The sequence below is a fragment of the Fusarium graminearum genome, chromosome 1, assembly GCF_000240135.3.
Source record: "Fusarium graminearum PH-1 chromosome 1, whole genome shotgun sequence".
Classification (NCBI taxonomy): Eukaryota; Fungi; Ascomycota; class Sordariomycetes; order Hypocreales; family Nectriaceae; genus Fusarium; species Fusarium graminearum.
Window position 1 is genome coordinate 9,795,672 of NC_026474.1, and position 17,132 is coordinate 9,812,803.

Sequence of the window (17,132 nt, forward strand, 5' to 3'; positions counted from 1 at the left end):
CCTTTTATGTTTTTTCTTATCTTGGTGTTATGTCTAGCTTCTGATTATAATAGTCGGAGAGTCGGAGGTTTCTCATCCCGACGTACCATGAGCTTACTCGGAGGGTTCGGATTCAGTGTCATTCAGTTTTACAAATCAGGTACCAGAATCAGACTTCTGATATCATCTGGCCGCGGAATGCAACTTGTCCACGGAGTTAAGACACGCATTTCGAGGTAAAAGGCGATAACGTTAACACTATTTCCATGCCTTCACACCAACACCATCAAATCACTTCCCTGCCAGGTTGCACCAAGCTCGCAGTAGTCAACGTTAACAGTCTCTGGTTAATGTTATCTTTAACTGCCGATCTAATAAACATTTCTAACACGGCAACATGATCCGAACCGCGAAGGGCGAACTCACCTCTAGCTCTTGAGAGGATTCGCTAGTCAACAACCGTCTTTGGGATTCCAGCCTATAGTGTAATAAGAACGCCCAAGATATGACGACAACAGTGGAGCGAAAGTAGTGATGCCAGACGTTGATCACAGAAACAACCCTACATCTGATTAATAACTTATTTTTGAGCTCGCGAGTATCGGGCCGCTAGAAGAGAGGGAGAGTGTCATGGATTTACTGAGAAGTGACATCTACGTAGGTAGTGTATGTAAATGTTTGGACCCTTGTTACCAAAAATATATAAATTGAGTCTTGGCCCTCTCACATCTTTCTTGGCAAAGCAATTAAACACAAGCCAAGAAGAGCATTTTAAAGCACAGCAATGGCGCCGATACATAGAATCTTTTCATCAGCCAACAACAAGCCCTACCGAACTACAAAACTCGAAGATGAAAATCCTCCCTACCTGAATGAGGATGGCTATGTTGACTTTGCGCCTAACGATATAAGAAACCCGCAAAATTGGTCCACACCTCGAAGATGGGGTGTAACATTAGCTGCTGTGATGCTCGTTCTTAATGCCACTTTTGCCTCCAGTTCGCCAAGTGGTTGCTTCCCATCCCTAGCAAAGCATTTCCACGTGTCTGAGCTGGTCGCTGGTCTAACCATCACTCTATTTCTCCTAGGATACTGCGCCGGACCGCTCGTCTTTGCGCCCCTGAGCGAGGTGTATGGGCGAAGGTGGATCTTTTACATCACCTTCACGTTGTACCTCATCTTCAACTTCCTATGTGCTTGGGCACCCAACTTTGGCGCCCTTCTTGTGGGACGTTTCCTCACTGGGACTTTCGTTTCTGCGCCTCTTAGCAACGCACCAGGTGTACTGGCCGATATCTGGTCACCTCTCGAACGCGGCAATGCCATGGCTGGATTCGCTGCCATGGTATGGGTTGGTCCAGCTCTGGGCCCAGTCATTGCAGGCTTCCTGGAGCTCAAGAAGGATTGGCGGTGGAGTTTCTATGTCCTGCTCTGGCTTGGTGGCGCGACTGCAATTATCATGTTGACCATCCCCGAGACACATGCTCCAACGCTTCTTACCAAGAAGGCACGAAGAATCCGCAAAGCAAAGATCCCTGGATACGAGAACGTCAAGTCCAAGTCTGAAGACACTGACCAGTCTTTGGCAGCGGTGTACAAGATTGCACTGACTCGACCATTCATCATATTCTTCGACACCATATCCTTCCTGTGTGCCATCTATATGTCTGTTGTTTACACTTTGCTGTATATGCTTTTCAGCATCTATCCTATCGTCTTTCAGCAGCGACGAGGTTGGAATAGCGGCGTGGGAGAGCTGCCTCTGATCGGAACCGTTATTGGTGAGTCCTTTCCGAAAACCTTGGTCTGTAGGCAGGTTTTAACATGATGGCAGGTGCATGCATTGGAGGGTTTATCGTATTGATCGACTCGCACATTCGAAAAAAGAAGATTGAAAAAGGAGGAAAACAAATGGAACCAGAAGACCGATTGCCATTGGCCATGGTTGGTGGTGTTGCCTTTGCTATAACCATGTTCTGGTTTGCATGGTCGGCTGAGTATAAGTAAATAACCCGTCTTGTGTTGATGAGTTCAACGTTCATCGCTCTCTGATGAATGGACATTGTTAGAACATATGCTAACTTGTCAACCAGCTCGGTGCATTGGATTGTGCCGACAATAGCAGGTACATTGCTTGCTACGTCTCTGATGCTCATCTTCGTTGCCTACCTGACATATCTCGTGGACGTATACCTCATGTATGCCGCATCAGCTATTGCAGCAAACACCATCATACGATCAGCATGTGGTGCCGCGGCACCTCTATTCACAAACCAAATGTTCAGCGCTCTTGGTATTGGCGGCGGCGGTAGCCTTATCGGTGGTGTTGCTACTCTTTTGGCTGTTATCCCGTTTTGGTTCTACAAATATGGAAAGCAGATTCGTATCAGAAGTAAATTTGCTCCTACAAAGGACAAACAAGAAGCCAAAGAGAGGGATGAAGAAAAGGACGCTGTTGTTGGTAATGGTACTGGTGATAGACAGAACAGTGTCTTGTCTAACGATGTCTCGGATGGATCGGATTTGACAGCGGTTGCGAGATAGGAAGAATATAATCACTGAAATGGTTTTCTGTAGTTAGAGATATTTGGTGGGTTTGCATAATTTCAAAGCCTAGGTAATACTGACTCTTTCGTCGCCCTACGATTCAAGAGTCATGGAAGGTAGGATAAAGAAGCAGCCTTATTTTCATACAATGTAAAAGCATTACTTAGCAGCCCACTTCTTCTTCCTTCAACACAACCTAGGAAAATACCACCTTAAATTGACCATAGAATACCAATAGTAACCGTCCTGTCAACTAAATTACCTAGGCCTTGATACTTATTTCCAATACCAACCCCAGCTATCATAACGCAATACCTAGTATAGTAAGTCAGGATGGCTATCCCTCAGCTCCAGCCTGATCAGCCGTCGTGGAAAACTGAACGATGAATCTCTGACTCATCGTTCGGATTTCTAAAACGACTGATCAACATGACCAAGTTGCAGCCAAAAATTGCCGCCTTGAATTGTCAGGCATTGATTAATAAGTTGAAGTGGTCTTCGACTGCCCTGGCATCCGTATGGATGTCGAGGCCATTCAATAAAAGATCGTCATTGAGCAGATGTCGAAGTTAGGGCATCCAATCAAAACCACGACTCAGCTTATACATCATTCAACCCCATCACTTGTCCATTGCTAACTCACCCCTCATCTTTCTTTCATATGATCAAATATCATACACCAAGCAAAATGGGACAGACAGTCATTGCATTTGACCTCTACGGTACCATACTCTCCACTGAGTCAATAGCAGGAGAGTTGGCAAAGCTATACGGGCAGGACAAAGCTCAATCTATCGCATCGCTTGCTAGGAGGTATCAGCTTGAGTATACATGGCGTGCCAATAGCATGGGTTGGTAAAACATAATTCAAGACATGACAATATCTGACAGTATCCAAAGGCACTTATCGCTCGTTTAGCGATCTTACGAGATGGTCATTTCGACAGGCTACCAAAGAAATTGGGCTTGAGCTCACTCCAGAGCAGGAGGAACACGTGATGAATGCGTATAACGGTCTCGATACGTTTCCAGATGTTGACGATGCGCTCAAGAGATTAGCAGAAAGCCCATCCATTGACTCTTACATCTTCTCCAACGGCACCGCCGACATGATCGCCTCGTCACTCAAAACATCGCCTTCCCTGTCACAGGCGAGCAACGTGTTTACCCAGGAGAAGCTCGTGAGCATCGACTCGATTCAAGTGTTCAAGCCGGATCCTCGCACGTACAAGTTCATGGCCAAGACAGCGGGGCTGGAATCGCAGCTTGACGAGGTTTGGCTGGTGAGCTCAAATCCGTTTGATGTAGTGGGTGCGACAGCGGTTGGACTCAAGAGTGTATGGATTGACCGTGGTAGAAAAGGATGGAGTGATGGTCTTGCGGGATCGTTGGATGTGAAACCTACAGTTATCGCTGCTACTGTGGATGAAGCTGTGCAGACGATTTTGCGACAGTCTGAGAGTAGCGAGTAGAGTGACGATGATGTAATGAGTAATTAGAATGCCAGGTTATGTGTCTGGGGTTCCATAATACGTCATATATAAGATCCGTGCAGTATTAAAACGTCCATGTGCCAAAATATTAATCTGTCCATGTGCTGGCGTTTGAAGCACAAACCTGATAAGGGGCCGAGAGTTGGCGGAGTGATGTTATACTTGGATCGAGTACTCGATATCAGCCCAAAGATCAGATGGAAGGAAACCAAGTCAGGCAGAATTGGAAAAGCCAAGAGTTAAGCCGACTCTAAAAATAACAACTGCCATCCTTGATGTTAATGACATTCTTTCGCCAATCGGTACTCCATCGACGATGAGATTATGCAGTTTAATGAGTATCGGCCGAGTACCCACCTCCGGCCGAAAAGATGAAGACAATTGAAGATGGATATAGAGTTGAATTGATGATTGATTTAGCATTAGGAGGGCAGTAGAACAATTCTAGACAAACTATGTCCTGTTGTAACCATATTTGCCGAGACCATCCATCAGTTGCTGGGTGATTGTTGTGGATGTAAACAAACATTCATACCAGCTCATCAGGTGAAGTATCATTTTCTGTTAGCCTAAACCTCAAACTCTTATTCAAGCCGAGACTTTGTTCTTAGCTTGACTAGTTTACCTATTCCATACTTGATCTCTTGAAAATAAAATATCAGCGTCTTTTCTACTAGGACATTCCCTTCTTCCAACTGTCTGGATGACAGGACGACTGAGTCTTCTTTAGCGCTCGGGCAGTTCTAGGTTCTAGGTTCTAGGCGCCGCAATGCCCGGACCCCTCCAAACGGCCCCTGTAAACCCCGGAACGTGTAGACGTGACACTCTAAACCTTGGAATTTCGGTTGCCCGTTGCCGTGCCGATGCTCCACCCCAACCTCAATTGTTTGGTTTTAGTCCACCTTCAACGGTCAATCCTAAGCTTGAGCTCGGTCCCGTCACCGTCATTTTCGATCGTCAGTCACATTTTCCATTCTTTTGCTCGTCGTCCGGTCCGGATCGTACGTTGAACAATTTTTCTTTCTTTCTTTTTATTCTAGAAACACAAATAAACGAACGAGCCCAGAGCTTCAGTTCTCAGTTTCTTTTTGTTGTCGACTTTATCTTTCTTATCTTCTCGGCAAAGCTTCCTATAGCTGCCTGCCACTTTCGTCTTTCCCACTTACACAGCTAGCCGTCAACAACAAAATGGAGTCACTATTATCCCTCGCCTTCGACAACCTCTCGTCTTACGATGGACCCAAAGTTCGAAAGGGCCTTCGCCAGGTCGAAGGTCTTCTCGCCCAAATCTGCCTCTCAAATGCAAACACAAAAGCGAAAGCAAGCCCTCGAAACGACCGCGCCCATCGAAGCCGTGATTCAGACAATGACGGAAGCGATACCTCTTCGACACCGCCTCAGAAGGATCTTGCCCGGCTTTCCCGAGACCCAGCTTTCAGGGAATTCTTCAAACTACAAGAGGGTTTTGAATGGAACGTTGCTATGCGCCTGATCAGCACCCTCGATAGGCTCATGGCCAAGGGCGGTGATGGTGGAAACGACCTCTTGATCTTGAGCTCCCTCGACCTTATCCAGGGGCTTTTACTGCTTCACCCTCCCAGCAAATCTTTATTCGCTCGAGAACAAAACATGAACGTATGTAGCGCATTGGCCTTCTCCGCCACCGCCTTTTCTTTAAAAAAGCACAGACTAACAACAATTCATAGCTTCTTCTCGACCTTCTTGAGCCTTACAACTGCCCCGCCATCCAATCCGCAACTCTACTCACCCTGGTAACCGCTCTTATCGACACTCCCATCAACACACGCACTTTTGAGAGCCTTGATGGCCTTCTCACAATCACGTCACTCTTCAAGTCGAGGTCCACAGCTCGCGAGGTCAAGCTCAAGCTCGTCGAGTTCCTCTACTTTTATCTCATGCCCGAGATACCATCCATTCCCCGAGCCGACCAGCGCGATAGCGTCCCCGCCATGTTCCAGCGTAGCCCTAGCAAGCTCGCTGGCGCTTTTAATGCCGATTCCCGACGCAAGCGTTCTGGTTCAGACCCTGAAGGCGACGCTTATCTTACCACCGATGAGAAGCAAGAGCTGCTCAGCCAACATCTGAGCAGTGTAGAGGAACTTGTCAAGGACCTACGAACCTGCGCACCATTTGGCGGCGTTGTTTGCTAAAGACCGATGGAATGATAAAAAAATTGTCACGGACAACGGTTACCTTTTGTATTTTGTTTTTCCACGTTTCATTCGATGGCGGCGTTGATGGGGCTCATAGGCGGCGCCCTTGACGTTTCCCCCCTTTATTTGGCATGGAGTTCTGAGCATCAACTGTGATACATAATTGTTTATTTCTTTTCTTTCTATTCGGATGTGTAATGCACCCTCAAGAATTGGATGGCTCTCTTCGTATGTACGAACTGGTTGGGCGTTTCTAAGTAACCAAAAAGAAAAAGAAAAAAATGAATAGACTGGAATGAATCTCTCTCCTTGCATTATTACTCCTGCCGTGGGCGTCTTTCCCCCATTATGCTTTGCGGTGGTGTCGGAACGATGGATAGCGGACGATCAGGGGTTACCGCTGAATCGTTACCGTACAACTCGAATCGACCGTCTATTGTTTCTGATAGAGGTGTTTGGTACACTGTACCCGGGCTGGACATGGGTGATAATAGATCACTGCCGTCTCTCGTTGTTGAATCGATTTCGACTGGCGCCGCGATATCACCCGGGCTTTGTGCGTGCATGGGCACTGCAGCGTCTCTGCCAGGTGAAGTAACCCGTGAACTGGCCTGCTCTGTGTATGGTCCTGCTGCAGGATCTGGTCCAAAGTAGTCCTGAGTCGGACCTGATCGGATATGGCTGCCTGATATATCTGTCATGCCATCACGAGAAGGTTCGTTGGCGTGCCCGGGTGCAGAGAGTCCTGCCGCACTTCGCTGACGTCTTCGCTTTCGCAGACACATCCAAGTAAAGCTGCCTATAATGAGGCTCGCTCCTACAACGACGCCGACACCAATACCCGCTTTTGCACCGTCTGTCAACTTGTTATCACCATCATCGTCGTCGACGACTGTGGTATCGCTTTCTGTGGGTGCAGCTTGGGCACAGTATCCTTCGCCACTGACTTGCGTGCATACTTGGTCGTTGTCGCAACATCCCTCTCCGATTGTGCAACTATGCTGGGACGTTGTGCATCCTGAAGGTATAGGAGAGAGTAGATCGGTTCTCGAGGCAGGTTTTGTTGAGACGCAAGCACCACCAGTGCGACATTCAGAGTTATAGCCACAGCAGTTCCCGCCGAGGTTGCTGGGACAGAGATAGAGGCTCGTACTAGGACACTTGCGAACGCAGCAGCCCTTTTTCTCAGTAGTAGTTCCACTCTCAGTGGCATTACGAGTGCAGAAATAAGCGGTTGAGTTGCACGGTGAGTCGGACGAGCAATTTGAACCTATAGGACAACATTTCGGGTCACCTTTTTCGTTGATGTAGCAGTAAGAGTCGTTGTCGCAACAGTCATCAGGGAAGCCAACTTCGAGGCCTATGCCATGTGAGTTTGAGTCGAGAAAGACGCTGGACGCTGAAGTGTGTGAGACTTACAGTTATGGTTGTCTGAACCACAGTCTCCAGCACGCTTGGCCAGAGGAAAGGAGCGGTCGATAAAGAATCGTGGCATCAGATCGCCTGGTGCCGCCTGGAGTGCTTCATAGCGCCGGTGGGCGATGGCGAGAGGAACAAAGACGGTATAAGTGGCGAAGAATCTCATGATGTGCGGTATGAGAGGAGGAGTTGTTAATTGAATCTTCCAGGGCTCATCCTATCATCTCGTCGTCTATTTTCGATATTCACTTTCACAATTCAAAGATAATGCATCAAAAGTGTTGAAAGAGCGCAAAATCGAACAAAGGAAAAAAACAGAACGAGATGAGATGAGGAGCCAAGACTCGAAAGAGGTCTATGCATGTAAGACTGAGAACCAACTCAGCCGAGGCGTAAGACCCTGCGCCTGCAATCCATTGTTGGGTGCATTGTCTATCATTTCTGACAGATACTATTGGCTATTGAGTGATTGTCAGCATTTATTTCCCATTGTTTAGGGATCACTTTACCATTAATTGTCTGCTTAAAGTGGTCGAACAACGTGGCATGGCGAACGGGGGTTCCATTTTGATGGGGCCTTTTGAGGATGCAACTACAAGTGCTTACATGACATGACCCAACTTGGTATAAAGCCCGCAAAATAGTCAGCGTTGATCACGGGCATGTATAATGAATGGTAGCCTATATCTAATGTGGCTGTTGGTTATTAAGAAGGACATGTAGCCTGACAGGAGTTTTATTTAGTGTAGGGGGAGGAAAGAAGACTGTTGATGTAAATGTTGTGATCGAGATGTCCGTCAGAAAGACAAGATATTGGTAACCCTTTAGCCACAGCAAGTATGCACTTAATATCACCCCTTCCTATATCACCCATGGTTATTATGCACAACACGGTTAATTCTCCGATGCCAACATTTACAGATCGATTTAGCCATGGCAATTCCTACTCAATCTGGCTCCCCCGCAGATAACATTCTCTCCAGAATTTCAATGACCTGCATAAATCCCGAGGTTTCTATTCATCTTGATTGGATGTTGTCTTCACGGTTAGGACCCATGAGTTCTGTGTTTTTGTTCAAGTCGTGTACAGCCAGTCATATGATGGCCGTTGGGAGAACAAACCCCGGCTGCCTGCATCGTGAGAGTCTAAATCCAGAGACAGACTCCAGCAGTATCACGTAGTAGACCTTGCAGTCAGGTTTCAGTGTAAGTATATAGTGAGAGCTTTTGCTTTCCTGGGGTGCAACAATGCCCTCTTACCCTTAGTACCTTGGTTGATATCTGACAAGATGCTCAAGTCTCTTGCGACCTTGTCCCTCTTAGTTTCTGCCTCTATAGCTTCGCCAGCGAGGATTCCTAAACGCAATGATCATAATACAGGGTTGACCTGGATCTCTAAAGATCCTAGTCTACCTAAGATCATGTCGCATTTCCTCCCACTCCCGATTCCATTACCTCGTAGCTGACTTATGAGCAGGCTCTATAACACTGGCGATGGCACAATTCTCTCTGGCTCGACCAACGGTAGACTGGACACTACCAACTACGGCGGCCCCATCGGTCGTCTCACTCCCGAGACACTCATCGAGAGCGTCAGTGAAGTTCTAGATATTGCTCAGATCGCTATCGTCAATTTCACAGGGGGGATAGATGGTGCTAGCAGTGCGAATGCTGGTTCCGATCGCTTCTTGAATATCTCTATGGACGCCCACAAGCGTCTTTGTAGTCCTGATTCCGACATTGTTGGGGCTATCATGATCCACGGCACCAATACCTTAGCCGATACGGTAAGAAAGACATCTAGAAGTGGTTAAGAGGAAAGTCACTTATATAGTTTGATAGGTCTTTGGCGTTGACCTTACTCTCAACTGCTCCAAGCCTTTTGTCACCACAGGATCCATGCGTCCCAACTCTGCACTCTCGGCCGATGGATCATCCAACTTTTACGACGCTGTTCGAACTGCCATCCACCCTGAAGCTCGAGACCGCGGAGCTCTGATTGCAATGAACAATCACCTAGTCTCGGCATTCTACGCTACAAAGACAAATGGTAATACTGTGTCGACTTTCCTGGCACCTGATCAGGGATACATTGCACAGTTCATGTCTGGACAGCCGTACTTTTTCTACTCACCACCTTTACCCAAGGCTAGAAACTATCTTAATCCGTTTAAATTGAGCTCGCCTTTACCAAAGGTTGATATTTTTTATGGTTACCGTGAGTGAGAGTAATACACTTTGCGCATGGTTCTTAAACTAACATCGTGATAGAGGGTTTTGACGCTGATCTCCTCTACTCTGCGGCCAAGAACGGTGCCAAGTGAGTGCATCGCTTCGGTCATCTTCAACCTGATTGACATATTCCAGGGGTATTGTCATCATGGGTGTTGGCCCTAGTGCCCTCAGTATGGCTGCTTTTGAAGCAGCCGAGATCTTTACAGCCAAGGCGTTATCACAGTCGCTTCGTTCCGTCCGTATTTCGGACTCTCAGTTCCCAGCCCCCAATTGGAAAAGATGCAAGTCAATATTTAGTTCTTTGTGCTAAAATTGGTAATTGACACGTTTGCAGCATTAGCTCTGGAGTTCTGCGTGGAGAAAAAGCTCTCATTCATCTGCAACTTGCTCTCGGTGCAGGTTATGACTTTAAAGGGATACAGAAGCTTTTTGAGGGTGAGGTTAGGAAGGCCGTGTACAATGATGCTACCGCTTTCTTTAACGGCACAGTTCTTTGAACAGGTCAAATAAATCAATTCCCTCTGCGCTTAATGCATCACGATGCGAAAACGGTATTGCAAACCATCCAAAATAAATTCATTCAGTCATTGTACAGATCCCATATCCAAACACCATTAAATCATAAATCCCAAAACATCAAGCCATGTGCGTCTAAATCAGTGCCCTTTCTGCCAGGCTGGCTGTCGACCTAATAGTCTTGAACCCGCTAGCAGGTGTCGCATCGTATGTCTCATTACCACGTATAATAGCGGAGGGCACCAAAGCGTCGGGCACAAAATTCTGAGTGGCTTCTGGAGTCGGCATGGTGCTTCGATAACTCAAACTGATTGTCATTGTCATAGCCATTGTCGTAGTTCTGAGGGACGTAGTCTCCGGCGTGACTTTGGTGCCGAGGGGAGTTTCTTGAAGGGATGTGTCTGTAAAACGATTAGCGTTCGTCACTCTTATTATCTCATCCATTGTGTTAATACCTGGGGTATCTTCTTCGTCACTATCCTCCGCCGCAAGCTTTCCATCTTTGTTGAAAGTTGCACCTGCGCCTTCGTCTTCATCCTCCTTAAAAACGTGGCCAGGAGCCTTGAAAGACTGAGTGGGCTCGTTCGCGTCGACGATCTCCGTGTGAGTGGTAGTTATCAAGATAGTTGAGGATCTTGTGGTTACGGAAGTAAATACCAAGGTTGTTAGGCTCGGAGATGTCTGCTCTAATGTAGCTTCCGTTTCTAGTGCTGGGGCTGGTCCTTCGACTCTGGTGGCCATGGGAGAGTCTCCTTTTGTCGGTTCTAGATTCGCGAGCTCAGAAGCTATAGCAGCTATCTGAGCCGGGCCGGTCTCTGCGGTAGCGACAAGAGATGGGGTTGCTGAAGCGTCTTGCGTAGGGTCGATCGCGGGTGACCTATTGCCTGGAGTGCAGTTAGGGTTTCGACGTGTGACAGGTAGACCACTTACTTCTTCATCTTCAATACATTCATCATCGGGGGGCGGCGACTCCTGGGTTTCCTTTCGTGCTGGATCGCCAGTCTGTTCCGCAGGTGAGGCATCGCTTGAAAGTGTCTGAAGTATACCATCAGCACCCTCAACGAATGCACCTCCGGGTATAGCACTGGGTTCTCCTGTATCGTTGTCGCTAGAACCAGAACTGGAGTCTTCATCTTGAGGCTCCTCAGTGGGCTTGACGTCTTCTGCTGTGTTGGCTTGTGTTCCGGTTGGAGCCTGAGCTTCGCCTGTGGGCTGGACAACAGCATTGTTAGGCAAGTCGTCAGACTGGAGAGTCTTTTTATTTTCAGAGACATCTGCAGGCTCTGTCAAGGCCACGGCTGTGTCGTCGCCAGACGACTCTTCGGCTTTAGCCTCGCCAGGGAGATTGGCAGACTTGTCATTCGCTGCCTGAGTGGGATTTGCAGCCGCCGCGGCCAATGTCGAGTCTGATTGCTTCTCAAGTCCTTTTGTCTGTGATGGACCAGGTACGTCTGGTTGGTCTGGCGCATTCGGAGGTTGTGGCTCGTAAACAGTATCAACTTCATCTGTTGGTGCGGGCAGCTCGGATCGCAGAGAGGGCTCTGAGACTATGGGAGGAACTTCAGATGGGCCAGGAACTTCAGCTTCAGCTGACTGCTGAGGTAGCTGTTCGGGTTGACCATCGTTGGAAGATCCATCAGAAGAACTTGCAGGCAACTGGGCCGGCTGACCGTTCGACGGGGCGCCTGTTTCACGAGAAGGTTGTTTGTCCGGTGCACCAGAAGGCATCATGCCGTTGACTTGATCATGGAGCCTGTTGATTTGGCTCAGCAGTTCCTCCAGAGCTTCCTCAGTAACCTCAACCATATCGCCCTGGTCTTCAACCAGTCGCTTCACCAGACTAAGGGTATGGTGAAGTCGATGGCCACGATGAGATTGCCCAGGAAGCTCTTTGAACGGAACTACTTTGAGAGATCTGGTTTCTGGCTCAGTGAAGACGGCACCTGGTAGCTTGAATGGAGTCTTGAGACGAGGCAAGAGAGCAGCACGGGTAAATGGAGCGGTGAGGAGGAGGCATGGTAAGAGGCAAAGAAGTATGTATAAGCGTATCATTTTGTCGGCTTGGGTGTGCTGAAAAGATGAATAAACAATGTGATGTGCGTGTGTCCTGGCTTGATTGAGGCTTGATGGGTTGCCATGATATATCTCTGCCATGGACCCTAGGTTGTAGGGAGCAACGCATTCCAATTATTGTAATAACAACGCTCATATCACGATGTCTCAGTTTCGGGTGGGCATACAATGAATTGACCAACACTTGTTGTTTCACGGCGGACAAAGGACGCGCTCTTCATTCCTAGCGATGAGTAGATAATGAGGGAAAATTCACTCGAGTTTTCTCATCGAGACCCTTTATGACTTAGATAAATGGTTCTACGGCGTGGTGATATGCTGAAGCTGGTATTCCGACGTGGTTGCTTGGGCAGCTCATTCGTCATGCTGATCTTTTCTGGGGGTTGAAGTGAAATGCCCGGTTGCCGAATGGCGTAAATTGATGACGGTATCGAGAGCCGGCAGTTCACAGTATTGGATAGCATCATCCAAAATTTGGCGGAGTCATGACGAAAGTTTAGATCCGCTTGATGAATGGGATCGTTCTTGGTGATGAGTAGGATTGTTCATTCTCCTGATCGCATGTTGGAAATGAAAACTAGGTATTGAGTTTGTTTGATGAAGGCAAGTGAGGTATTGATAACAAAAGGCAGTCCCGTAGATAGGTTCTGCCAAGTCCTGTGATGCCTGGCTCGAGAGTTCTGAATCAATGCCAAGTTATTCTGTAGTGGATTTGTCTTGAGTTGTAGAGTTCCGCCACCCTGATTATTGCAGGGGCTTGGCTCGCTGAGTGACATTGAGCGTCCCCAGTTCTTGCTGTTTTTGCACCGTCATCGTCAGCTTGACTAAAGGAGGGAGGGAGAGAGCTAAAATGGGAAGAAAGTCACGGAATAAGGTAATTAAAAGGGAGGTAGTAATGTTTGTTTCTTTGTCTCGATTTATTGTTTCTTTATTGAGTATGTTCGTCATGTGTGAAATTTCATGCGTGTCATGGTGGTCATTTCGGAGCATCACGAAATGAAGCTGAAAATAAAATTGTATGTATTTTGTGTTTAAATGACTGTTTAAAGTGTCGGGCAGTGTAAATTGTACTTTTTGAGGGGTTGAATTGTGTTTCTACCACGAATGACACATCGCAGGGTCGATTCGGGGCTTGAAGTATGATCGAGGGCCCGTGGGAGCTTGAATTGAAAGGGCTCTTGCTGGCTGAATCGCTCACTCGGCTGGGAGGAGTGGAATAACAATGGATAGAATTCATTCGAGGCAATGCTTTGGGAGAGATTAAGAACATGCAGGGGTCTGTTATTGGCTGGAAGTAAGCGTACCCTTACGCTGCGGAAGATAGTGGCGCTAAACCCGTTACGGTAAGAACCCAACTCAGACCTGGACCTGGGCCCGGACCTGGACCTGACTGAACATGGACCTGAAATCCCCAAGTTTGTGAGAGAAAGAGTGAGAGCGAGAGTGCGAGAGTGCAAAGAAACGCGGGAAACCAAACCCAACCCAACCAATTTTTACACTCCTTGTGCGCCGCCTTCGGCCCCAAGCACCAGAATCAAAAATGGCAACCGAACCAAGACTTAAAATGCTGCTATTCAAGACAAGCCTTTTGCCCTTGAATCTTTTCCTTTCTCCTTCATATTTAACCACCAACTTGTCTCCGTCGCAATCATCACCACCCTGAATTTCAACTCTACTCTGGCTGACATCCTCCCTCTTAATAAAAACTACCACTACTAATCGCTCCACGCAAGCCCCCAAAGCCCACCACCCCTGACCACCACGGGATCACCACCGGGTCTCTGGTTTGGTTATTTGCCGCCTCTCCCGTAACAAGCCTATTCTCAAAACCTGCTCCTTTCCCATTCTTCTTCCATCATCATCACCTGTCGCTGCTTTTTACCACCGTAACCAACACAACATCTCGGCTTGTCATCAACAAACCATTCCTAGATCATCATCATCATCATCATCACAACAACTCTCCCTCTCCATCACTTCGATCATCAACCTACCATGGCTCCTCCAGCCAAATCCGCCGATGCGCGACGCAAGTCAAGCACCAAAGCAACTCTGATCATCACTCGCAGAGTCTCCCCCGACAGGCTGCGTGCCGTGATCGCGCCCGACTCCATCAAAGAGGAATCTCCCGCCAAGGATACCACAGCCAATGCAGACTCACCTGCCGCGTCCGTTTCTGGCTCTCAACCAGCAGCCAGCGTCACAAATGGCGACAATGCTTCAGATTCAAACGCTGCTACTCCTGTACCCGATGCAACTACTGCCGACGGAACACCCGCCCCTTCAGCCATGGGGCCGCCTACTGAGGGTCCAAAGAAGAAGGGCGTCAAGCGATCAGCCGCCACTGCCAACGGATCAAATGATGGTATACCCAAGCCTCGAGGAAAGCCTGGCCCCAAGAAGAAGCCCCGTCTGTAAGTTTTTACAAGATGCGCCCCAATTTTATGCTCTGTACTAATTATCTTCTAGGGAGGACGGTACGATCGATCATTCTGGCACCAAGCCTGCTGGAGGCCACAAGCTGGGACCCAAGGCAAACCAAGGTGCCATCAATGCAGGCCTTCGCGCTCTCGATCGCTCTGGCAAGCCTTGTCGCCGATGGGCCAAGGGAGGCTTCCAACTCAAAAGCTTTACAGGCGTCGCATGGGAGATTCCTCGCTGGGTCGCTCCCCAGAAGAAAGCTCCAGAGTCTGGTGCTGAAGATTCGGCCGCTGCCTCTGCCGCGTCCGCCGAGGGTAGCACCAAGGAAAATAAGGAGAATGGCCAAGAGGTCAACAGTGCCAGCAACAGCAACAGTGGCAACGACGTCGAGATGCAAAGTGCCCCCAGCAACCACGCCTCATCGCCCGCACCTCTGGCTATCGCAGCTGCCTCATAGTAATCGGCGGCCGCACGCCGTCACTTTCCCTATGTAATTTACTCTGATATCAGAGTTTGTTTTCACCATCCTACGATATTTTGCCGGCGTTTTAGGTTTACACACAACTGACGCTCGTTGGTCTGTCAGTCACTCAGGCAACATGTTTTGAGATTGAGCGAGGGCATGGATTCACACTTGATCACAGGTTTTTCTTATATTAAGAATGCGACGTTGGTGTCGCTGGCGTTACGGAACAGCGAGGAGGGAACGCTGTGGAAAAGGAATTGGTATTGAACTTTTGGCGATGCTCAAGGCAATGTACAATTACAAGCAAGACGTGGAAAATGCTAGACATATTTGGAGGGTCGTCCAAACAAATACTGCATTATTTTATCTGAAATGAAGCAAATTCTCTTTGTTATGTGATTTTGACATGATCTCTTCTGTTGGTGCTTAGCCTGAGAGGCGGGCGCTGATCCGACTGACAGTGTTTGACACGTCGTTTTGTCGCAGCCTGGGTAGCATCGATGATTTCAGTTTTTCCTGCTTGGCCGTCCGAAATTACGCAGTCGGCAGGTCTAAAGATAGCTGACGCAATTTGCATCGCTCGAGAAACCTAAATACATGGTGGTTGGGTGTTGCTCGTCTCGGCACATGTCGTAAAGTCGCTCAGTGTCAATATGCGAAGAGTGGCATGCAAAGCGCCAAATTTAGTTTCCTTCACATTTTGGCCTCTCGTGGTGAGAAACCATCTCGAATGTGAGGGAATTCTTTGACTTGAGCGGTTGGCGAAGAGTTTTCGGGTTACGAGATGCCCCAATGGCCAGACAGTGGATACATTTTGCGTTTGTCTTTCTCATCGGGGTCATGTCTTGATGTCGTGGTGTGGTTGCAGGGAGCACCGAGGCTTAGTCATCCGGAACGAAACTGAGTTTAGACAGCTCGTGCTTTATATGGCAGATGAACGTGCAGAGTGTTACATTATGCAAAAAAAATTTTATTATTATTATTATTATTATTATTATTTTTTGGCTCGAGTATTGACTTTAACACATGTTCAGTTATTAAAAGTTCACGGGATACAGCAAGTCTTTTCTGGAGACAACCGATGGTGGCTGGATAATGCTGCGAGGGGGCTAATAAACAGCAACCAGATTTGAAACCAAAAAAACCAATATTGGATCGGGGTCCTCATTGGCGGTTTGGGAATAAGTCAGCAAATAACCTCGCCTGACGTCCCTAAATGGGTATTAGCGAATGGAACTGTTGTTTCTTTCGGGTTCAGATATTATTACAGGCAAATTGAACACGTTTCCGTCTTACTGCATTCATGTTCAACTGCCCGAAGAGAGACTACTAATTGCCCCCTCCAAGAGCGTAATAATCTCTTGTTATCACGTCTTGTCTCAGCTTGATGGACTGTTCTTGGGGGTCAAAAAACTGGGCTGATGAGAGCGGGTAAGACAAAATTACCAAGTCAGATTGTGCCACCTATAACCACCTTTTTAGATCATTTATTTTATGCAGCCCAAACCTCACAAGTCAGCTTTTCTGTTGCCCCCTAGACTGTGTCGTGTTGGGGCGTTTTGCATGGCGGATCATGGAGCAATGCAGGTTAGAGAGGGTCCGGCCTGGTTAGCGGGGAAGCTGGTTACGCCTCCACTGTTAAGTTGACGCTGCTTTTTGCTAGGCGTTGGCTTAACAGACAACCAGACAAGGTACAGGTACAGAGAGGCGGGCACTGAAAGACTAAACCCGCTGGGGGGAGCAAAGAGACCCTCGTGATTGATAGCGATAGTGACAGCGCAAGTTGCGTTGACCATGATACGTACCTCT

General features: G+C 47.9%; 7 protein-coding genes across 7 annotated transcripts; 5 read left to right on the forward strand and 2 right to left on the reverse strand.

Annotated features, from left to right (window-relative positions):
- Positions 1-763: 763 nt before the first annotated feature.
- On the forward strand, positions 764-2,523 carry FGSG_10098 (uncharacterized protein; the record flags this gene model as incomplete). The annotated part of the gene is made up of 3 exons (XM_011320732.1): positions 764-1,760; positions 1,814-1,982; positions 2,073-2,523. The coding sequence occupies 3 exons, from the start codon at positions 764-766 to the stop codon at positions 2,521-2,523; spliced, it is 1,617 nt and encodes a 538-aa protein (XP_011319034.1).
- A 488-nt stretch (positions 2,524-3,011) lies between these two features.
- On the forward strand, positions 3,012-4,089 carry FGSG_10099 (uncharacterized protein). The gene is made up of 2 exons (XM_011320733.1): positions 3,012-3,377; positions 3,427-4,089. Exon 2 carries the CDS (start codon positions 3,525-3,527, stop codon positions 3,996-3,998), a length of 474 nt encoding a protein of 157 aa, XP_011319035.1. The 5' UTR covers positions 3,012-3,377; positions 3,427-3,524; the 3' UTR covers positions 3,999-4,089.
- Positions 4,090-4,991: 902 nt separating this feature from the next.
- On the forward strand, positions 4,992-6,190 carry FGSG_10100 (uncharacterized protein; the record flags this gene model as incomplete). The annotated part of the gene is made up of 2 exons (XM_011320734.1): positions 4,992-5,654; positions 5,726-6,190. Exons 1-2 carry the CDS (start codon positions 5,208-5,210, stop codon positions 6,188-6,190), a joined length of 912 nt encoding a protein of 303 aa, XP_011319036.1. The 5' UTR covers positions 4,992-5,207.
- Positions 6,191-6,510: 320 nt separating this feature from the next.
- FGSG_10101 (uncharacterized protein) lies at positions 6,511-7,778 on the reverse strand (the record flags this gene model as incomplete). Its single annotated transcript, XM_011320735.1, has 2 exons — positions 6,511-7,553; positions 7,613-7,778. 2 exons carry the CDS (start codon positions 7,776-7,778, stop codon positions 6,511-6,513), a joined length of 1,209 nt encoding a protein of 402 aa, XP_011319037.1.
- A 1,303-nt stretch (positions 7,779-9,081) lies between these two features.
- Positions 9,082-10,344, forward strand: FGSG_10102 (uncharacterized protein; the record flags this gene model as incomplete). The annotated part of the gene is made up of 5 exons (XM_011320736.1): positions 9,082-9,399; positions 9,455-9,830; positions 9,884-9,932; positions 9,980-10,132; positions 10,182-10,344. 5 exons carry the CDS (start codon positions 9,082-9,084, stop codon positions 10,342-10,344), a joined length of 1,059 nt encoding a protein of 352 aa, XP_011319038.1.
- A 797-nt stretch (positions 10,345-11,141) lies between these two features.
- FGSG_10103 (uncharacterized protein) lies at positions 11,142-12,169 on the reverse strand (the record flags this gene model as incomplete). Its single annotated transcript, XM_011320737.1, has 2 exons — positions 11,142-11,240; positions 11,294-12,169. 2 exons carry the CDS (start codon positions 12,167-12,169, stop codon positions 11,142-11,144), a joined length of 975 nt encoding a protein of 324 aa, XP_011319039.1.
- A 1,821-nt stretch (positions 12,170-13,990) lies between these two features.
- On the forward strand, positions 13,991-15,543 carry FGSG_10104 (uncharacterized protein). The gene is made up of 2 exons (XM_011320738.1): positions 13,991-14,850; positions 14,906-15,543. Exons 1-2 carry the CDS (start codon positions 14,432-14,434, stop codon positions 15,312-15,314), a joined length of 828 nt encoding a protein of 275 aa, XP_011319040.1. The 5' UTR covers positions 13,991-14,431; the 3' UTR covers positions 15,315-15,543.
- Positions 15,544-17,132: the final 1,589 nt, after the last annotated feature.